At 40.3% G+C, this 22,423-nt stretch overlaps 1 protein-coding gene across 1 annotated transcript in view; it reads right to left on the bottom strand.

Moving 5' to 3' along the window:
• The window catches only part of LOC129563949 (uncharacterized), a 55,993-nt gene that overhangs the window by 13,600 nt on the left and 19,970 nt on the right, over positions 1 to 22,423 (bottom strand). The window contains 1 exon segment of the mRNA XM_088833946.1: positions 6,183 to 6,272. Coding sequence (XP_088690072.1) covers positions 6,183 to 6,272 — 90 coding nt within the window.

The following is a 22,423-nucleotide window of genomic DNA, read 5'->3' as shown; positions in this document are numbered from 1 at the left end:
GCACTGATAAATCTAGTGAGCTTTCCTCGTAGACAAGACTTCATATATGTCATCATAGTTTTTGGTGGATAAATTAGATGAGTCCAATGGGAGTGGACTTTAGAACCTTGTATTAATACTTAGCTTCCACTATACTTAAAACCATATGCCTTTTCCTTTTATTAATTTACTTTTAGTTTGTATCCTTTCATTGTAATAAATAATAGCTTTGAGTACTATTGTCGGGTAGTGTTTAACAGGAGGATTCCTACGTGCTGTTTCTCACAAGTCCTTTGTTTCTTTTTAAGAGGAGTAGCACACTACTCCTAGGAACTGAGGTCATTGTGTGAGACAGGCTTGAGTTTCCTTTAGTAAACATTCTCTTTATGACAAAACTGCTTAGTCTCTACCCCCTTTCTTGAGATATGGATTGTCTTTTGACCCTGTGACCATTATTATCCCTTGTTCCCTTGGTAACAGTTACTGTACATTTGGTTTTCTGATCTTTATCATTAACGAAATAAATTACTTGTACTACAGCCTATATATACTCACAGAAAAATCATTAAAGCACCTTTGCTCCATCAGAGCTTTGGTCCCCATGTCTTTCTTTCTTTCCTTCTTTCTTTCCTCTCGCTCTCCCTCCCTCTGGCTCTTTCCTTCACTTTCTTATTGTCACCTCTGGACCACAAGGTCCTGGTCCACTCAGTTCAGTTCAGTTCAGTCGCTCAGTCGTGTCTGACTCTTTGCGACCCAATGAATCACAGCACGCCAGGCCTCCCTATCCATCACCAACTCCCTGAGTTCACTCAAACTCATGTCCATCGAGTCGGTGATGCCATCCAGCCATCTCATTCTCTGTCGTCCCTGTTTCCTCCCATCCCCAACCCCTCCTAGCATCAGACTCTTTTCCATGAGTGAAAAGAGTCACGGAAAAAGAGTCATCTTGTTCCATGAGGTGGCCAAAATATTGGGGTTTCAGCTTTAGCATCAGCCTTCCAATGAACACCCAGGATTGATCTCCTTTAGAATGGACTGGTTGGATCTCCTTGCAGTCCAAGGGACTCTCAAGAGTCTTCTCCAGCACCACAGGTCAAAAGAATCAATTCTTCGGCGATCAGCCTTCTTCACAGTTCAACTCTCACATCCATACATGACCACGGGAAAAACATTAGTCTTGACTAGATGGACCTTGGTTGTCAAAGTAATGTCTCTGCTTTTTAATATGTTATCTAGGTTGGTCATAACTTTCCTCCCAAGGAGTAAGCGTCTTTTAATTTCCTGGCTGCAATCAGCATCTGCAGTGATTTTGGAGCCCAAAAAAATAAAGTCTGACACTGTTTCCACTGTTCCCCATCTATTTCCCAAGAAGTGATGGGACCAGATGCCATGATCTTCTTTTTCTGAGTGTTGAGCTTCAAGGCAAACTTTTCACTCTCCTCTTTCACTTTCATCAAGAGGCTTTTGAGTTCCTCTTCACATTCTGCCATAAGGGTGTTATCACCTGCATATCACAGGTTATTGATATTTCTCCCAGCAATCTTGATTCCAGCTTGTGCTTCTTCCAGCCCAGCGTTCCTCATGATGTACTCTGCATATAAGTTAAATAAGCAGGGTGACAATATACAACCTTGACGTACTCCTTTTCCTATTTGGAACCAGTCTGTTGTTCCGTGTCCAGTTCTAACTGTTGCTTCCTGACCCGCATACAGGTTTCTCAAGAGGCAGGTATTCTGCCTCTCAAGATGGTCTGGTATTCCCATCTGTTTAAGAATGTTCCACAGTTTATTGTGATAAATACAGTCAAAGGCTTTGGCATAGTCAATAAAGCAGAAATAGATGTTTTTCTGGAACTCTCTTGCTTTCTCCATGATCCAGCGGATGTTGGCAATTTGATCTCTGGTGCCTCTGCGTTTTCTAAAACCTGCTTGAACTTCTGGAAGTTCACCGTTCACATATTGCTTAAGCCTGGCTTGGAGAATTTAGAGCATGACTTTACTAGCCTCTGAGATGAGTGCAACTGTGAGGAAGTTTTAGCATTCTTTCGCATTGCCTTTCTTTGGGATTGGAATGAAGACTGACCTTTTCCAGTCCTGTGGCCACTGCTGAGTTTCCAAATTTGCTGCCAGATTGAATGCAGCACTTTCACAGCATCATCTTTCAAGATTTGAAATAGCTCATTTGGAATTCCATCACCTCCACTAGCTTTGTTCGTATTGATGCTCTCTAAGGCCCACTTGACTTCACATTCCAAGATTTCTGGCTCCAGGTGAGTGATCACGCCATCGTGATTACCTTCAGCATGAAGGTCTTTTTTGTACAGTTCTTCTCTGTATTATTGCCACCTCTTAATATCTTCTGCTCCTGTTAGGTCCATATCATTTCTGTCCTTTATCGAGCCCATCTTTGCATGAAATGTTCCCTTGATATCTCTAGTTTTCTTGGAAAGATCTCTTGTGTTTCCTATTCTGTTGTTTTCCTCTATTTCTTTACATTGATCGCTGAGGAAGGTTTTCTTATCTCTCCTTGTTATTCTTTGGAAATCTGCATTCAGATGCTTATATCTTTCCTTTTCTCCTTTATTTTTCATTTCTCTTCATTTCACAGCTATTTGTAAGGCCTCCTCAGACAGCTATTTTGCTTTTTTGCATTTCTTTTCCATGGGGATGGTCTTGGTCCCTGTCTCCTGTACAATGCCACGAACCTCCGTCCAGAGTTCATCAGGCACTCTATCTATCAGATCTAGTCCCTTAAATCTATTTCTTACTTCCACTGTTTAATCATAAGGGATTTGATTTAGGTCATATCTGAATGGTCTAATGGTTTTACCTACTTTCTTCAATTTAAGTCTGAATTTGGTAATAAGGAGTTCATGATCTGAGCCACAGTCAGCTCCTGGTCTTGTTTTTGCTAACTCTATAGAACTTCTCCATCTTTGGCTGCAAAGAATATAATCTATCTGATTTTGGTTTTGAACATCTGGTGATGTCCATGTGTAGAGTCTTCTCTTTTGTTGTTGGAAGAGGGTGTTTGCTGGTCTATTAAAGACCCCAATTTTATTTTGTATGCTTTCATTGTAATAAATCATAGCTTTGAGTATTATTATGTCCTGAATTCAGTGAATCCTCCTAGAGAATTTTGGACTTGGATATAGTCTTAGAGATCCCGAATATAAGAAGTCAGGCTTAAAATTTTCCAAATATTTCCCCATTTATATCCTTGCCTCCTTTGTCAAAGATAAGGTGTCCATAGGTGCGTGTATTTATCTCTGGGCTTTCTATTTTGTTCCATGGATCTATATTTCTGTCTTTATGCCAGTACCATAATGTTTTGATGACTATGGCTTTGTAGTAGAGTCTGAAGTCCGGCAGATTGATTCCCCCAGTTCCATTCATCTTCGTCAAGATTGCTTTGGCTATTCGAGGTTTTTTGTATTTCCATACAAATTGTGAGATTATTTGTTCTAGCTCTGTGAAAAATATCATTGGTAGCTTGATAGGGATTGCATTGAATGTATAAATTACTTTGGGTAGTACACTCATTTCACAATATTTATTCTTCTGATCCACGAACACGGTATATTTCTCCATCTATTAGTGTCTTCTCTGATTACTTTCACCAGTGTTTTATAGTTCTCTATGTACAGGTCTTTTGTTTCTTTAGCGAGATATATTCCTAATTATTTTATTCTTTTCGTTGCAACAGTGAATGGAATAGTTTCCTTAATTTCTCTTTCTATTTTCTCATTGGTATATAGGAATGCAAGGGATTTCTGTGTGCTGATTTTATATCCTGCAACTTTACTGTATTCATTGATTAGCTCTAGTAGTTTTCTGGTAGAGTCTTTAGGGTTTTCTATGTAGAGGATCATGTCATCAGCAAACAGTGCAAGTTTTACTTTTTCTTTTCCAATTTGGATTCCATTTATGTCTTTTTCTGCTCGGATTGCTGTGGCCAAAACTTCCAGTACTATGTTGAATAGTAGTGGTGAGAGTGGGCACCCTTGTCATTTTCCTGACTTTAGGGGAAATGTTTTCAGTTTTTCACCATTGAGGATAGTGTTTCCTGTGGGTTTGTCATATATAGCTTTTATTATGTTGAGGTATGTTCCTTCTCTTCCCACCTTCTGGAGGGTTTTTATCATAAATGGATGTTGAATTTTGTCGAAGGCTTTCTCTGCATCAACTGAGATAATCATATGATTTTTATTTTTCAGTTTCTTAATGTGGTGTATTACATTGATTGATTTGCGGATATTGAAGAATCCTTGCATTCCTGGAATAAAGCCCACTTGGTCATGATGTATGATTTTCTTAATGTGTTGTTGGATTCTGATTGCTAGAATTTTGTTAAGGATTTTTGCATCTATGTTCATCAGTGATATTGGCCTGTAGTTTTCTTTTTTTGTGGGATCTTTACCAGGTTTTGGGATTAGGGTGATGGTGGCCTCATAGAATGAGTTTGGAAGTTTCCCTTCCTCAGAAAATTTCTGGAAGAGTTTGAGTAGTATAGGTGTTAGCTCTTCTCGAAATTTTTGGTAGAATTCAGCTGTGAAGCCATCTGGACCTGGGCTTTTGTTTGCTGGAAGATTTTGATTACCGCTTCTATTTCCGTGCTTGTGATGGGTCTGTTCAGATTTTCTATTTCTTCCTGGTTCAGTTTTGGAAAGTTGTAGTTTTCTAAGAATTTGTACATTTCTTCCAAGTTGTTCATTTTATTGCCATATAATTGTTGGTAGTATTCTTTAACAAGTTTTGCTGGGAAAACTGGTCAGCCAGTGGTAAAAGAATGAAACTAGAACACTTCCTAACACCATACACAAAAATAAACTCTAAAAGCATTAAATATCTCAATGTAACACCAGAAACTATAAAACTCCTAGAGGAGAACATAGGCAAAACACTCTCCGATATAAATCACAGCAGAATCCTCCATGACCCACCTCCCAGAATATTGGAAATAAAAGCAAAATTAAACAAATGCACCTAATTAAAATTAAAAGCTTCTGCACAGCAAAGGAAACTATAAATAAGGTGAAAAGACAGTCTTCAGAATGGGAGAAAATAATAGCAAATGAAGCAACTGACAAAGAATTAATCTCCAAAATATACAAGCAGCTCCTGCAGCTCAATTTCAGAAAAATAAACGACCCAATCAAAAAATGGGCCAAAAAACTAAACAGACATTTCTCCAAAGAAGACATAAAGATGGCTAACAAACACATGATAAAATGCTCAACATCACTCATAATCAGATAAATGCAAATCAAAACCACAATGAGATACCATTTCACACCAGTCAGAATGGATGCTATCCAAAAGTGTACATGCAATAAATGCTGGAGAGGGTGTGGAGAGAAAGGAACCCTCTTACACTGTTGGTGGGAATGCAAACTACTACAGCCACTATAGAGAACAGTGTGGAGATTCCTTAAAAACTGGAAATAGAACTGCCATATGATCCAGCAATCACACTCCTGGGCATACACACCGAGGAAACCAGAATTGAAAGAGACACATGTCCTCCAATGTTCATCGCAGCTCTGTTTATAATAGCGAGGACATGGAAGCAACCTAGATGTCCATCTGCAGACAAATGGATAAGAAAGCTTTGGTACATATACACAATGGAGTACTACTCAGCCATTAAGAAGAATGCATTTGAATCAGTACTAATGAGGTGGATGAAACTGGAGCCTATTATACATATTGAAGTAAGCCAGAAAGTAAAACACCAATACAGTATACTAACGCATATATATGGAATTTAGAAAGATGAAAATGTTAAACCTGTATACAAGACAGCAAAAGAGACACAGATGTATAGAACAGTCTTTGGGACTCTGTGGGAGAGGGTGAGGGTGGGATGATTTGGGAGAATGGCATTGAAACATGTATATTATCATACGTTAAACGAATCGCCAGTTCAGGTTCAATGCATGATATAGAATGCTCGGTGCTGGTGTGCAGGATGACCCAGAGTGAGGATAAGGAGAGGAAGGAGTTGGGAGCGGGGTTCAGAAAGGGGAACTCATATACACCTGGGGCGGATTCATGTCAATGTATGGCAAAACCAACCAATATAATATTGTAAAATAATTAGCCTCCAATTAAAAAAAATAAAATAAATAAAAATAAAAAAATTTTCTCAATATTGAATAAAATATATAAAATCCTTTGCCAATTTTTACTGAATATACTCACCTTTGTTATCAATTTGTTGCACAGAGTGTTGTTCTTCAGTTTCCTTTCTTTGGCTATGCGGAGGTGATAGAAAAATAGGCCTCCAAAAACCTATGAACATATTAAACAGACTTAATTATTTTCCAACTCCTAAAAAGTAAGATCATAGAAGGTAAAACTTTATATTATATGATTCTGAAGTGAAAAAAACTTTTCTGATAATATTATTTTTTCTTCAAATATATCTATTCATAACGGTGATCCAATTTTCATGGAGTTTATTAAAGCAATATTGAAAATGAACTTAACAATATTCTAGCATATACTGGTGATATTTTTGCCCCACATAAATATTCAATAGATTCTCAGTTAACTCTCTAAAAGAATTTGTAGCTAGTTCTTGTCCTAATTAATGTAATACTGACTATAAAATTGGCTAATAAGCACCCATGGGATGAATATTATAAAAACACAAAAAGTGACAAGCATTGGTGAGGATGTGGAGAAATTAGACCCTTATGAACTGTGGGTGGGCAGGTAAAATGGTACAGCAATTATAAAAAACAGTATGGCAGTTCCTAAAGAAATTAAAATTAGAATTACTTTACATACCAACAATTCTACTTCTGAGTACATACTCAAAAGAATTGAAAACAAAATTTCAAGATATATTTTTACAACCTTGCTTGTCATGATTCACATTAGCCAAAATGTGGAAGTTACTTAAATGTTCATCAATAGCTAACAGACAAGCAAATTGTGGTATATCCAACATTTTTTAACCTTAAAAAGCAAGAAAATTCTGACACATGCAACGATATGGATCAACCCCAGGGACATTATGCTAATTGAAAGAAGTCATGCAGAAAAGACAATTACTGCATTTGAGATTAATATTTATATGAGATACTTCAGTTCAGTTCAGTCACTCAGTCATGTCCGACTCTTTGAAACCCCCATGAACCGCAGCACGCCAGGCCTCCCTGTCCATCACCAACTCCTGGAGTCCACCCAAACCTATGTCAAAATTTAGTTGGTGATGCCATCCAACCATCTCATCCTCTGTCGTCCCCTTCTCCTCCTGCCCCCAATCTTTCCCAGCATCAGGGTCTTTGCTGGGACACTTAGACTAGTCAAAATTACAGAGACAAAGAGTGTGATGATATTTTGCAGGGATTGGGTGAAATGAGGAAAGAGGAAGTTTATTTTTTGATTGGGACAGAGTTTTAGCTTTTTAACTTTTAAATTATTAAATTCTTAAAGAGACAGGAGTACCAGACCACCTTACATGTCTCCTGAGAAAACTGTATATATGGGTTAAGAAGCAGTAGTTAAATCAGAGATGGAACTACCAACTGTTTCAAAATTAGGAAAGGAGTATGACAAGACTGTATATTGTTACCCTGTTTATTTAACTTATATGCATAGTACATCATGCAAAATACCAGACTAGATGAATCAGAAGCAGGAATCAAGATAGCTGGGAAAAATAGCAACAATTGCTATGATATGCTCAGATATACAGGTGATACCAATCTAATGGCAGAAAGTGAAGAGGAACTAAAGATCCTCTCTATGAGGGTGAAAGAGGAGAGTGAAAAAGGTTTGAAACTCAACGTTCCAAAAACTAAGATCATGGCATCCAGTCCCATTACTTCATGGCAAATAGAAGGGGGAAAAGTGGAAGCAGTGACAGATTTTATTTTCTTGGGCTCCCAAATCACTGTGGATTGTGACTGCAGGCATCAAATAAAAAGACATTTACTCCTTGGAAGTAAACAATGACACGCCTAGACAGCATATTGGACTTCCCAGGTGATACTGGCGCCTGCCAATGCAGGAGACACAAGATACACAGGTTCGATTCCTGGGTGGGGAAGATCTCCTGGAGTAGGAAATGGCAAGTCACTCCAGTATTCTGCCTGGAAAATTCCATGGACAGAGAAGCCTGGTGGGCTACAGTCCACGTGGCAGCAAAGAGTAGGCAGGACACAACTGAGCACAATCAGACAGCATATTAAAAAGCAGAGACATCACTTTACTGACAAAGATCCATATAGTGAAGCTATGGTTTTTCTAACAGTCATGTACAGATGTGAGAGTTGGATTATAAAGAAGGCTGAGTGTGGAAAAGTGATGCTTTCAAATTGTGGTGCTAGAGAAGACACTTGAGAGTCCCTTGGATGGTAAGGAGAACAAATCTGTCAACCCTAAAGGAAATCAGTCCTGAATGCTCATTGGAAGTACTGTTCCTGAAGCTCCTATACTTTGGCCACCTGATGCGAACATCTGACACATTGGGAGAGACCCTGATGCTGGGAAAGACTGAAGGCAAAAGGAGAAGGGGGCAGCAGAGGATAAGATGGTTAGACATCATCACCAACTCAGTGGACATGAATTTGAGAAAACTCTGGAAGACAGTGGAGGACAGAGGAGCCTAGCGTGCTACAGTTCATGACATGACATCACAAAGAGTCACAAAGAGTTGAAAACAACAACACAATTAAAAGAGTTTTGGAGATTGGTTGCATAAAAATGTGAAGGCACTTACTACTGAATTGTACACTTAAAAATTGTAGATACAATAACTTTTATGTTATGTGTATTTTACTACAGCTTTTTTTTTTTTTTTTAATGCCTAACAATAGGCTATGGAGGAGGAGCAAGGACTATATAATGGGGACTGCAGTTCAATGATTCTAAAATGACAGTACTTGGTGTAAAAATTTAAAGTGCAACAAAAATTCTAAACATCACTATGACTTATTAGCAAAGAAGTTAAGAAAGTGAGTAAATATTATTAGTGAGTTTTGGACTGTTCTCAGGAAATACATTTGGTAAACGATATAAACTAAAGTTTTTGCAACCAATTGTTCTTTGATTAAGAAAATAAATCATTATAATTTAGGGTCCACAGTCTCAGGAGAAAATAGACTTAATTCTGGGTCTGGGAGAATTAGCAAGGGCTTCCCTGGTGGCTCAGTGGTAAAAGAATTCGACTGCCAGTGTAAGAGATGAGGGTTTGATCCCTGGGTTTGGAAGATCCCCTAGAGGAGGGCATAGCAACACACTCCAGTATTCTTACCTGGAGAATCCCATAGAAGTGCTAGGGTCACAAAGAATCAGACACGACTGAAGAGACATAGCATGCACACAAGGTGACTTTGCTCATTTGGAAGTGAACATGAGATGAGCAGCACACAGAGAACTTTTTCTTTACCTATGACCTTCACTTTTATTTCTGGGATTTCTTTTTATCACATTTAGCTAATTGGTTTATATTTTCAATATGCAACACCAGAAGAGAGGTGAAAGCAGCTAGAGAAATTTTGATTTTATCTACTTGTGGATTGACCAATGTATGTTTTATATTAAGGATCCATAAATTATATAATTGCAGTCCAATTAATTGGACTGTAATTTAAACAAATATTTAAAATGCGTCAAAATCTTAGAAAAATCCGAAAAAGTAATCTATTACTTTCATGTGTAATAATATTCTCATCTCAATTAGATTATACACTTTATGAAGCTATGACTGTGGTCAAGATAACACTAGACTAGGATTTTCTATGCTTTAGCTTAGCCACTAATTACCTACATGACATTTAGTGAAGTAATCTATTTAAACCTCAGTTTCCTTGTTTTTGAAGCAAGTACAGTAAGTTATACTGTAATAGCAATCTCGGAAGGAGAGAAGTGAGCAATCTTGAAGAAAGATCTCAGTTCCCTGCCCAGTAATTAAACCTGTGTAACCCAGATGACGGAGAAGGCAATGGCAAGCCACTCCAGTACTCTTGCCTAGAAAATCCCATGGATGGAGGAGCCTGGTAGGCTGCAGTCCGTGGGGTCGCTAGGGGTCGGACACGACTGAGTGACTTCACTTTCACTTTTCACTTTCAAACATTGGAGAAGGAAATGGCAACCCACTCCAGTGTTCTTGCCTGGAGAATCCCAGGGATAGGGGAGCCTGGTGGGCTTCCATCTATGGGGTCACACAGAGTCGGACACGACTGAAGTGACTTAGCAGCAGCAGCAGCAACCCAGATGAAAACCAGGAGTCCTCACCACTAGACCACCAGAGGCTAGAGGCTAGAAGCAAAGTGGCCCTGGCTCTTGCCTCTGTTTAAAAGCAAGAAGTTTCAAGGAAGCAAAAACTGTAAAAATAGGTACAAAGTTTATTAGTAGAGACTCAGCACGATGTATGGGAGAGTACACAGGAAAACAGTTTGTTTATCTAATTCAGAAGCAGGGCAGAGAGAAAGGATATGGGCATCCTCTCTAATGAGGAGGAGTGCAGTAAGTCAGAAACCAGGCAGAGACACAGTGGGAGAGAAGTGAGGGCATCCTTAGTGAGGAGGAGCATGAGTCATAAACAAGGCAGAGAGACACAGTGGGAGAGGAGTACAGGCATCCTGAGTGAGGAGGAGCATGGTAAGGAGGTAATATAGAGGACAGTCCTTCCTGGTCTTTGTTTACCTTTGACCAATTATACTGTTTCTTTCTACATGCCTGACTGGTCCATGGACTCTCCCCAAGATGCTTGTGCAACTGTTTTGTGAGGTGGATTCCACCACAGAGGAATATGAGTGCATGTCCACACTTACTAAGGGATGGGGTCCCCTCCTTTTTTGATCCCCAAGAAGCCTTCCTGTACATGTGAAGACTGGGAAGCCCTCCTTGGTCTCAGGAGTGGGCATTTTATCCTCTTGCTTTAGCAGAGCTCAGCTTTTGCCACCAGTTTTGTCCTTGCAGTGTCTGATTGACAAACAAAGGCTCAGTTTTACTCCATCTGATAAATACCAGGTGTCTAGCTCAGAGGCTCACTGTGTTCTATCTCATTCTGTTCTGTTCTGTTCAGTCGCTCAGTCGTGTCCGACTCTTTGCAACCCCGTGGACTGTAGCCTACCAGGCTTCTCCATCCATGGGATTCTCCAGGCAAGAATACTGGAGTGGGTTACCATTTCCTTCTCCAGGGTATCTTCCTGACCCAGGGTTCGAACCCGGGTCTCCCGCATTGGAGGCAGAAGCGTTAACCTCTGAGCCACCAGGGAAGCTTCTAAATTAGAGAACATGAGGTAATACAAGGGTTGAGATACGAGTGACATAATTAAACTGATTAAGAATTGCAAGGAGATCCAACCAGTCCATCCTAAAGGAAATCAATCCTGAATATTCATTGGAAGGACTGATGTTGAAACTGAAACTCCAATACTCTGGCCACCTGATTCAAATAACTAACTCATTTGAAAAGACCCTGATCCTGGGAAAGATTGAAGGCAGGAGGAAAGGGGACGACAGAGGGTGAGATGGTTGGATGGCATCACCAGCTCGATGGACATGAGTTTGAGCAAGCTCCGGGAGATGGTGATGGACAGGGAACCCTGGAGTGCTGCAGTCCGTGGGGTCGCAGAGTTGGACACAACTGAGTGACTGTACTGAACTGAACTGAAGAACTCAGGCTCTAGAGTGAGACAAACCTAGGGTCAAAGTCCAGGGTAAGTCACTTGAACACCTTAGCTTCACATTTCTCACTGTAAAACTGGGATAGTACATATCTTTGGAGAAGGGAACGGCTACCTACTCCAGTATTTTGGCCTGGAGAATTCCATGGACAGAGGAACCTGGCAAGCTGAAGTTCATGGGGTCACAAAGAGTTGGACATGACTGACCAACTAACACTAACATGACTGAGTGATTTTCAGTTTCAGTTTTCACATATCTCTTACAGCTGAAAGATAGTATGTCTTTAATAACAAAGACTTCGGAACATGGATTCATAGCCTGACTCATTTATTGTGTTATCTTAGTTACATAACTTCCTTGTGGCTCAGTTTCTTCACTGGTAAAAGATAATACTGCCTACTTTCTAGGGTTATTGTGAGGTTTTAAAGAATTAATACACATAAAAGTAGTGAACTAGTATTAATTAATTAGTACTAATGAATTAGTGCTAACAAATTAGTACATGTAAACTGTAGGGAAGGATTCCAGGTGGTGCAGCAGCAAAGAATCTGCCTATCAATGCAGGAGATGCAAGAGATGTGGATTCGATCCTTGGGTTGGGAAGATTCCACTGGAGTAGGAAATGGAAACCCACACTAGTATTTTTGCTTGGAAAATTCCATGGGCAGAGGAGCCTGGTGGGTTATAGTTCACAGGGTTGCAAAGAGTCAAACACGACTGAGCACACATGCAAAATGCATGAAATGGTTCCTGGCTGTGTGATATAAAGTTCAGCTATTATCAGTAAAGGGGGATAAAAATGGTAAATGGGATTAGATGTAATAATTAATGTGATTTGTGTAGCACAGCAGTTGACATTCTGTATCAGATGCTATTATTATTTTTAAACTAATGGTATTTGAAAGGTGAAAGGTGCTATATAAATTTAAGGTATTATACATTTATGTATTTATTATAATTTATGTTGAGCATCCTGGAGAAGGAAATGGCAACCCACTCCAGTGTTCTTGCCTTGAAAATCCCTTGGACAGTGGAGCCTGGCAGGCTATAGTCCACGGGGTCGTGAAGAGTTGGAGATGACTGAGCATTATATTGAGCATATAGTAAGCATTTTACTGACAAAATGTTGGAAAGTAAATTAATAACAATGCAGTTAAGTCCCTAAGAAGTGGTTATGCTATTTCACTGGACTTTTATCAGATGATGATAAAAATGCTAAAAACTGAAGCTGGATGGCAAATGTTCATCTTTATTCCCTCCATGGTGATTAATGCAACTATTATAAGATAGCTAGGGGCTTCCTAGGTGACTCAGTGGTAAACAATCTACCTGTCATGCAGGAGATGTGGGTTTGATCCCTGGGTCAGGAAGATACCCTGGAGGAGGAAATGACAACCTACTCCAGTATTATTGTTTGGAAAATTGCATGGATGGGGTGGTCCTAAGGTGGTGGAGAAATAGGACGGGGAGACGACGTTCCTCCCCACAAATTCACTGAAAGATCATTTAAACGATGAGCAAATTCCACAAAACAACTTTTGAATGCTGGCAGAGGACACCAGGCACCCAGAAAGGCAGCCCATTCTCTTTGAAAGGAGATAGGACAAAATACAAATGATAAAAAGAGAGACAAAAGAGTTAGGGAAGGAGACCCGTCCTGGGGAAGGAGTCGTGAAGGAGGAGATGTTTCCAAACACCAGGAAACCCTCTTACCAGTGGGTCTGTGGGGAGTTTTGGAATTTCAGAGGGCAACATATCCAGGAGGAAAAAAACAAAAACAAAACCCCACAGATTACATGCCTAACTGCAACTGCCAGCAGAGAATTAGACCAGATGCTCGTGTCCGCCAGCAGTGAGTGGGGGTTGAACAGGAAGGTGCGGGCTGCATGTTAAGGGTAAGGACCGGGCCTGAATGCCCTGAGGACAATCGTAGGGAGCTAATGTGAGATAGCAGCCCAAACTGTGGGATAGCCAGAGAGAGAGAGAGGAAAAGAGGGAGAGAGAGAGAGAGAACGTTCCCGTGTAAAGCTCCAAGGCACAGCCTGGCCTGATCACAGAACAAAGGATTCAGTGAATACCTGAGGAGAGCTAGCCGGCTGCAGACCAGCCTCTCCCCACGCCAGAGGAAGAGAGGCAGGTGGGTGACATCCAGATCCAGAAGGCTAGGGTCAATCTCAGCCCCAGAGACGGTATTCACCTGTGAGCAGGCTTCCAGTTGCTAACCAAGTCTTCCTGGTATCCTGGACGACTTACATCTGCCAGAAGGGTTGCAGTCAGAGATCGGCTCTCCAGAGGAGACACATGGCACACCTGAAACAACACTCTATCTGTGTATACAGGAAACCAAGGGGCTTGGACCATGGAGGTGATAAGATGCACCGCACACCTGCTCGCCAAGCACCTGGTCACCTGAACTGCTCAGACCTGGGAAGGGCACAAAACGCAGGCACAACTTAGTCTGTGCCTTTGTGGAGTACCTGAGAACCTGAACAAGAGCAGTTTAGACATGGGAAGTGCACGCAACACAGGGTCTGCTTTATATAGTTCCCCTGCAGAGCAACCTGGAGCCTGAGCAGTGTAGACTGGGAAAGCAAACACAGCGTGAGTCAGGGCAAACTCAGAGTGGCCCAGGCACTGTGAGCACTCCTCACACACGCCAGTGATAATTGTTTGCAGGGTTCCTCCCTCCCCACATCACAACTGAACAAGTGAGGCTAAATAAGTGACCACCTTGTCCCCTTGTGTCAGGGTGGAAATTAGACACTGAAGAAATTTGCAAGCAGAAGAAGCCAAAATGAACAAAGAAGAAGGAACTGCTTTGGAAGTGACTGTTGCAACAGATTAAAACCCTATAGTTAGCACTGACTACATTTTGGTTCCAAATAGGAAAAGGAGTACGTCAAGGTTGTATAATGTCACCCTGCTTATTTAACTTACATGTAGAGTACATCATGAGGAACGCTAGGCTGGAAGAAGCACAAGCTGGAATCAAGATTGCTGGGAGAAATATCAATAACCTCAGATATACAGATGACACCACCCTTATGGCAGAAAGTGAAGAGGAACTCAAAAGCCTCTTGATGAAAGTGAAAGAGGAGAGTGAAAAGGTTGGCTTGAAGCTCAACATTCAGAAAACAAAGATCATGGCATCTGGTCCCATCACTTCATGGGAAATAGATGGAAAAACAATGGAAACAGTGTCAGACTTCATTATTTTGGGCTCCAAAATCACTGCGGATGCTGATTGCAGCCAGGAACTTAAAAGACGCTTGCTCCTTGGAAAGAAAGTTATGACCAACCTAGACAGCATATTAAAAAGCAGACACATTACTTTGCCAACAAAGGTCCGTCTAGTCAAGGCAATGGTTTTTCCCGTGGTCATGTATGGATGTGAGAGTTGGACTGTGAAGAAAGCTGATCGCCGAAGAATTGGTGCTTTTGAACTGTGGTGTTGGAGAAGACTATTGAGAGTCCCTTGTATCGCCAGGAGATCCAACCAGTCCATTCTAAGGGAGATCAATCCTGGGTTGATTGATCAATTGGAAGAACTGATGCTAAAGCTGAAGCTGCAATACTTTGGCCACCTCATGCGACGAGTTGACTCACTGGAAAAGACTTTGATGCTGGGAAAGGTTGGGGGCGGGAGGAGAAGGGGAAGACCGAGAATGAGATGGCTGGATGGCATCACCAACTCTGTGGACATGGGTTTGAGTGAACTCCCGGAGTTGGTGATGGACAGGGAGGCCTGGCGTGCTGTGATTCATGGGGTTGCGGAGAGTCGGACACGACTGAGCGACTGAAATGAACTGAACTGAAACTCCACTCTAGATTTTTAACTTTTGCTTTTTGGTATTTGTTATCAGTTTTGTACATTTAAGAATCCAATCCTCAGTATCCATTTTTACTTAGGAGTGTGACTGGCTTTATTTCTCTCTCCTCCTTTACTCTACTTCTTCTTGCCCCAGACACCTCTTGTCTCCACCCTCTCCCTTCTCTTCTCTACCCAACTCTGTGAATCTCTTTGGGAGTTCTGGGCTGTGGAGAACTTTTAGGGATCTCACTATTGGCTGGATCTGTCTTTCTCCTTTTTACTACCCCTCTTCTCTTCCTGGTTACCTCTATCTCTTTCCTCCTTATTCTCTTTTGTATGTAACTGTGTGAACCTCTTTGGGTGTCCCTCACTGGGGTGAATCTTTTCCCCATTAACCTATATGTTTTATAACCAGTGCTATATGGATGGAGAAGTCTTGAGGCTACTGTAAGAATAAGACTGAAAGGCAGTGGCAGGAGGCTTAAATCCAAAACTTGAGACCACCAGAAGACTCCTGACTCCAGGGAACATTAATCGACAAGAGCTCATTCAAGAGCCTCCATACCTACACTGAAAACAAGCTCCACACAAGAGCCAACAAGTTAGATCAAGACATACCATGCTAATTTTCCAACAATGCAGGAACATAACCCTGAGCATTAAAGTACAGGTGGCCAAAAGTCACAAGAAACCCATAGATACCTCAAAACTCACTACTGGATACTTCATTGAACCCCAGAGAGAAGAGATCCAGCTCCACCCACCATAACACCGATAAAAGATTCCCTAACCAGGAAACCTTGACAAGCTGCTCTTCCAACACAACTCACACAGAGGAACCTCCACAATAAAGAGGAAACACAAACTTCCAGCCTACAGAAAGGCAACCCCAAACACAGTAATCTAAACAAGATAAAAAAGCAGATAATATTCAGCAGCTAAAGGACCATGATAAATGCTCACAAAACCAAACAAAAGGTGAGGAGACAGGGAGTCTATCTAAAAATAATTCAGAATAATTATAGTAAACATTCCAAAATCTTGAAAACAAAAAAGGAGTTACAGATAAATAGTCTGGAGACAAAGATTGAGAAGATGCGAAAAAATGTTTATCAAAGACATAGAAAAAAGAAAAAAGAGTCAATCAATAATAAATAATTCAATGACTGAGATCAAAAACACTCTGGAGGGAACCAAAAGTAGAATAACTGAGGCAGAAGACAGGATAAGTGAGGCGGAAGATAGAATGGTGAAAATAAATGAAGCAGAAAGGAAAGAAGAATTGAAAGAAATGAAGACAACCTCAGAGACCACTGGGACAATGTCAAATGCGCCAGCATTCTAATCATAGGAGTCCCAGAAGAAGAAGACAAAAAGAAAGGCCATGAGAAAATACTTGAGAAGATAATAGTTGAAAACCTCCCTAATTTGGTGAAGGAAATAAGTCTCCCAAATCCAAGAAACGTAGAGAGTGCTAAACAGGATAAACCCAAGTAGAAACACCCCAAGACACATATTAATCAAATGAATGAAGATCAAACACAAAGAAAATATTACAAGCAGCAAGGGAAAAGCAATAAATAACACACAAGGGGATTTCTGTAAGAATAACAGTTGATCTTTTAATAGAAATTCTTCAGGCGAGAAGGGAATGGCAGGACATACTTAAAGTCATGAAAGAGAAAAATCTTCAACCCAGATTATTGTACCCAGCAAGGATCTCATTCAAATATGATGGAGAATCAGAAGCTTTACAGACAAACAAAAGCTGAGAGAATTCAGCACCACCAAAGCAGCTCTTCAACAAATGCTAAAGGATCTTTTCTGAACAGGAAACACAGAAAAGGCTTAAAAACTAAAACTAATAAAACAAGGTAAATGGCAATGGGATCATACTTATCAATAATTATCTTAAAGGTAAATGGGTGGAATGCCCCAACCAAAAGAAAACACTGGGTGAATAGATGCAAAAATACCCCACAAAAACCCCTATATATGCTGTCTACAAGAGACCCACCTCAACACAAGGGACACATACAAACTGAAAGTGAAGGTCTGAAAAAAGATTTCAAGCAACCGGAAACCAAAAGAAAGCAGAAGCAGCAATACTCAAATCAGATAAAATACACTTTGAAATAAAGGCTGTGAAAAGAGACAAAGAAGGACACTACATACTGATCAAAGGATCAATACAAGAAGATATAAGAGTTATAAGTATATATGCACCCAACATAGGAGAATCGCACTATGTAAGGCAAATGCTAACAAGTACGAAAGGGGAAATTAACAGTAACAAAATAATACTGGGAGACTTTAACACCCCATTTACAACTATGGATAGATCAACTAAACAGAAAATTAGCAAGGGAACACAAACTTTAAATGATACTATGGACCAGTTCAGTTCAGTTCAGTTCAGTCGCTGTCGTATCCGACTCTTGGCAACCCCATGAATCACAGCACGCCAGGCCTCCCTGTCCATCACCAACTCCTGGAGTTCACTCAAACTCATGTCCATCGAGTCGGTGATGCCAACCAGCCATCTCATTCTCTGTCATCCCTTCACCTGCTGCCCCCAATCCCTACCAGCATCAGAGACTTTTCCAGTGAGTCAACTTGTCGCATGAGGTGGCCAAAGTATTGGAGTTTCAGCTTTAGCATCAGTCCTTCCAATGAACACCCACGACTGATCTCCTTTAGAATGGACTGGTTGGATCTCCTTGCAGTCCAAGGGACTCTCAAGAGTCTTCTCTAGCACCACAGTTCAAAAGCATCAAATCTTCGGCGATCAACATTCTTCACAGTCCAACTTTCACATTCATACATGACCACTGGAAAAATCATAGCCTTGACTAGATGGACTTTTGTTGGCAAAGTAATGTCTCTGCTTCTTAATATACTATCAAGGTTGGTCATAACTTTCCTTCCAAGGAGTAAGCGTCTTTTAATTTCACGTCTGCAATCAGCATGCACAATGATTTTGGAGCCCAAAAAAATAAAGTCTGACACTGTTTCCACTGTTTCCCCATCTATTTCCCATGAAGTGATGGGACCAGATGCCATGATCTTTGTTTTCTGAATGTTGAGCTACAAGCCAACATTTTCACTCTCCTCTTTCACTTTCATCAAGAGGCTCTTTAGTTCCTCTTCACTTTCTGCCATAAGGGTGGTGTCATCTGCAAATCTGGAGAAGGCAATGGAAAGCCACTCCAGTACTCCTGCCTGGAGAATCCCATGGATGGAGGAGCCTGGTGGGCTGCAGTCTGTGGGGTCGCTAAGGGTCAGACATGACTGAGCGACTTCACTTTCACTTTTCACTTTCACACATTGGAGACGGAAATGGCAACCCACTCCAGTGTTCTTGCCTGGAGAATCCCAGGGATGGGGGAGCCTGGTGGCCTTCCGTCTATGGGGTTGCACAGAGTCGGACACGACTGCAGTGACTTAGCAGCAGCATCTGCATACCTGAGGTTATTGATATTCCTCCTGGCAATCTTAATTCCAGCTTGTGCTTCTTCAAGCTCAGCGTTCCTCATGTTGTACACTGCACATAAGTTAAATAAGCAGGGTGACAATATACAACCTTGACTTACTCCTTTTCCTATTTGGAACCAGTCTGTTGTTTCAGGTCCAGTTCTAACTGTTGCGTCCTGACCTGCATACAGGTTTCTCAAGAGGCAGGTCAGGTGGTCTGGTATTCCCATCTCTTTCAGCATTTTCCACAGTTTATTGTGATCCACACAGTCAAAGGATTTGGCAGAGTCAATGAAGCAGAAACAGATGTTTTTCTGGAACTCTCTTGCTTTCTCCATGATTCAGCGGATGTTGGCAATTTGATCTCTGGTGCCTCTGCCTTTTCTAAAACCTGCTTGAACATCTGGAAGTTCACAGTTGAACCATGGCTTGGAGAATTTTGAGCATGACTTTACTAGCGTGTGAGATGAGTGCAATTGTGCGGTAGTTTGAGCATTCTTTGGCATTTCCTTTCTTTGGGATTGGAATGAAGACTGAACTTTTCCAGTCCTGTGGACACTGCTGAGCTTTCTAAATTTGCTGGCATATTGAGTGCAGCACTTTCACAGCATCATCTTTCAGGATGTGAAATAGCTCAACTGGAATTCCATCACCTCCACTAGCTTTGTTCGTAGTGATGCTTTCTAAGGCCCACTTTACCTCACATTCCAAGATGTCTGGCTCCAGGTGAGTGATCACGCCATCGTGATTATCTTGTTTGTGAAGATCTTTTTTTGTATAGTTCTTCTGTGTATTCTTGCACCTCTGCTTAATATCTACTGCTTCTGTTAGATCCATAACATTTCTGTCTTCACCGAACCCATCTTTGCATGAAATGTTCCCTTGGAATCTCTAATTTTCTTGAAGAGATCTCTTGTTTTTCCTATTCTGTTGTTTTCCTCTATTTCTTTGCATTGATCACTGAGGAAGGCTTTCTTATCTCTCCTTGCTCTTCTTTGGAACTCCACATTCAGATGCCTATATCTTTCCTTTTCTCCTTTGCTTTTTGCTTCTCTTGTTTTCAGAGCTATTTGTAAGGCCTCCTCAGACAGCCATTTTGCTTTTTTGTATTTCTTTTCCATGGGGATGGTCTTGGTTCCTGTCTCCTATACAATGTCACGAACCTCCGTCCATAGTTCATCAGGCACTCTATCTAGCATATCTAATCCTATAAATATATTTCTCACTTCCACTGAAAAATCCTAAGGGATTTGATTTAGGTCATATCTCAATGGTCTAGTAGTTTTCCCTACTTTCTTTAATTTAAGTCTTAAACTGGCAATAAGGAGTTCATGATCTGAGCCACAGTCCTGTCCTGGTCTTGTTTTTGCTAACTCTATAGAGCTTCTCCCTCTTTGGCTGCAAAGAATATGATCCAATTGAAACAGAATCCAACAACATATTAAAAAGGTCATACATCATGACCAAGTGGGCTTTATTAGAGTGATGCAAGCATTCTTAAATATTCACAAATCAATGTGATACACAATACTAACAAATTCAAAGATAAATTCCACACAATTATCTCAATAAATGCAGAGGAAGACTTTGACAAAATTCAACATCCATTTATGATAAAAACCCTCCAGAAAGCAGGCAGAGAAGGAACATATTTCAAAATAATACAAGACATAGATGATAAATCTCGAACAAACATTATCCTCAATAGTGAAAAATTAAAAGCAGTTCCCTTAAAAGTCAGGAAGAAGACAAGAGTGCCATCTCTCACCACTACTATTCAACATAATTTTGGAAGTTTTAGCCAAAGCAATCAGAGAAGAAAAAGAAATAAAAGGAACCCAGATTGGAAAAGAAACAAAACTCTCATTGTTTGCAGATGACATGGTCCTCCGCGTAGAAAACATTGAAAACTCAACCAGAAAATTACTAGAGCTAATCAGTGAATATGGTAAAGTTGTAGGATATAAAATTAACACACAGGAATCCTTTGCATTCCTATACACTATCAATGAGAAAAGGGAAACAGAAATTAAGGAAACAATTCCATTCACCATTGCAATGAAAAGAATAAAATACTTAGGAATAAATCTACCTAAAGAAACAAAAGACGTGTATACAGAAAACTATAAAACACTGATGAAAGAAATCAAAGATGACAAAAATAGGTGGAGAAATATACCAAGTTAATGAATCGGAAGAATCAGTATAGTGAAAATGAGTATACAACCCAAAGCAATCTATAGATTCAATGCAGACCCTATCAAGCTATCAATGGTATTTTTCAAGAACTAGAACATATAATTTCACAATTTGAATGGAAATACAAAAAACCTCGAATAGTCAAAGCAATCTTGAGAAAGATGAATGAAACTGGAGGAATCAACCTGCCTAACTTCAGACGATACTACAAAGCTATGGTCATCAAGACATTGTGGTACTGTCACAAGGACAGAAATATAGATCAATGGAACAAAGTAGAAAGTCCAGAGATAAATCCATATACCTATGGACACCTTATCTTTGACAAAGGAGGCAATAATATATACTGGAGAAAAGACAATCTCTATCACAAGTGATTCTGGGAAAACTGGTCAACCACTTGTAAAGGAATGAAACTGGAACACTTTCTAACATCATACACAAAAATCAACTCAAAACGGATTAAAGATGTAAAGGTAAGAGCAGAAAGTGTAAAACTCGTAGAGGAAAACATAGGCAAAACACTATCCGACATAAATCACAGCAGGATCCTCCATGACCCGCCTCCCAGAGTAATGGAAATACAAGCAAAAATATACAAATGGGACCTAATTAAACTTAAAAGCTTTTGCAAAACGAAGGAAACTATAAGTACGGTGAAAAGGTAGCATTCAGAATGGGAGATAATAATAGCAAATGAAGGAACTGACAAAAAATTAATCTGCAAATTATACAAGCAGCTCCTATAGCTCAATTCCAGAAAAATAAATGTCCCATTCAAAAAATGGGCCAAAGAACTAAACAGACATTTCTCCAAAGAAGACATACAGATGGCTAACAAACACGTGAAAAGATGTTCAACATCACTCATTATCAGAAAAATGCAAATCAAAACCACAAAGTACTATCTCTCGCTGGTCAGAATAGCTGCTATCCAAAAGTCTACATGCAATAAATGCTGGAGAGGGAGTGGAGAAAAGGGAACCCTCTTACACTGTTGGTGGGAATGCAACCTAATACAACCACTATGGAAAACAGTGTGGAGATTCCTTAAAAAACTGCAAATAGAACTGCCATATGACCCAGCAATCCTGCTGCTGGGCATATACACCTAGGATACCAGAACTGAAAGAGACACATGTACCCCAATGTTCATTGTAGCACTGTTTACAATAGCCAGGACATGGAAGTAACCTAGATGTCCATCGACAGATGAATGGATAAGAAAGCTGTGGTACATATTATACACAATGGAATATTATTCAGCTGTTAAAAATAATGCATTTGAATCAGTTCTAATGAGTTGGATGAA

The sequence above is a fragment of the Moschus berezovskii genome, chromosome X, assembly GCF_049115385.1.
Source record: "Moschus berezovskii isolate FMDL1 chromosome X, NW_MosBer_1.0, whole genome shotgun sequence".
NCBI classification, from domain to species: domain Eukaryota; kingdom Metazoa; phylum Chordata; class Mammalia; order Artiodactyla; family Moschidae; genus Moschus; species Moschus berezovskii.
The sequence above is the reverse complement of the archived record's forward strand: the minus strand, read 5'-3'. Positions and strand labels throughout refer to the sequence as shown.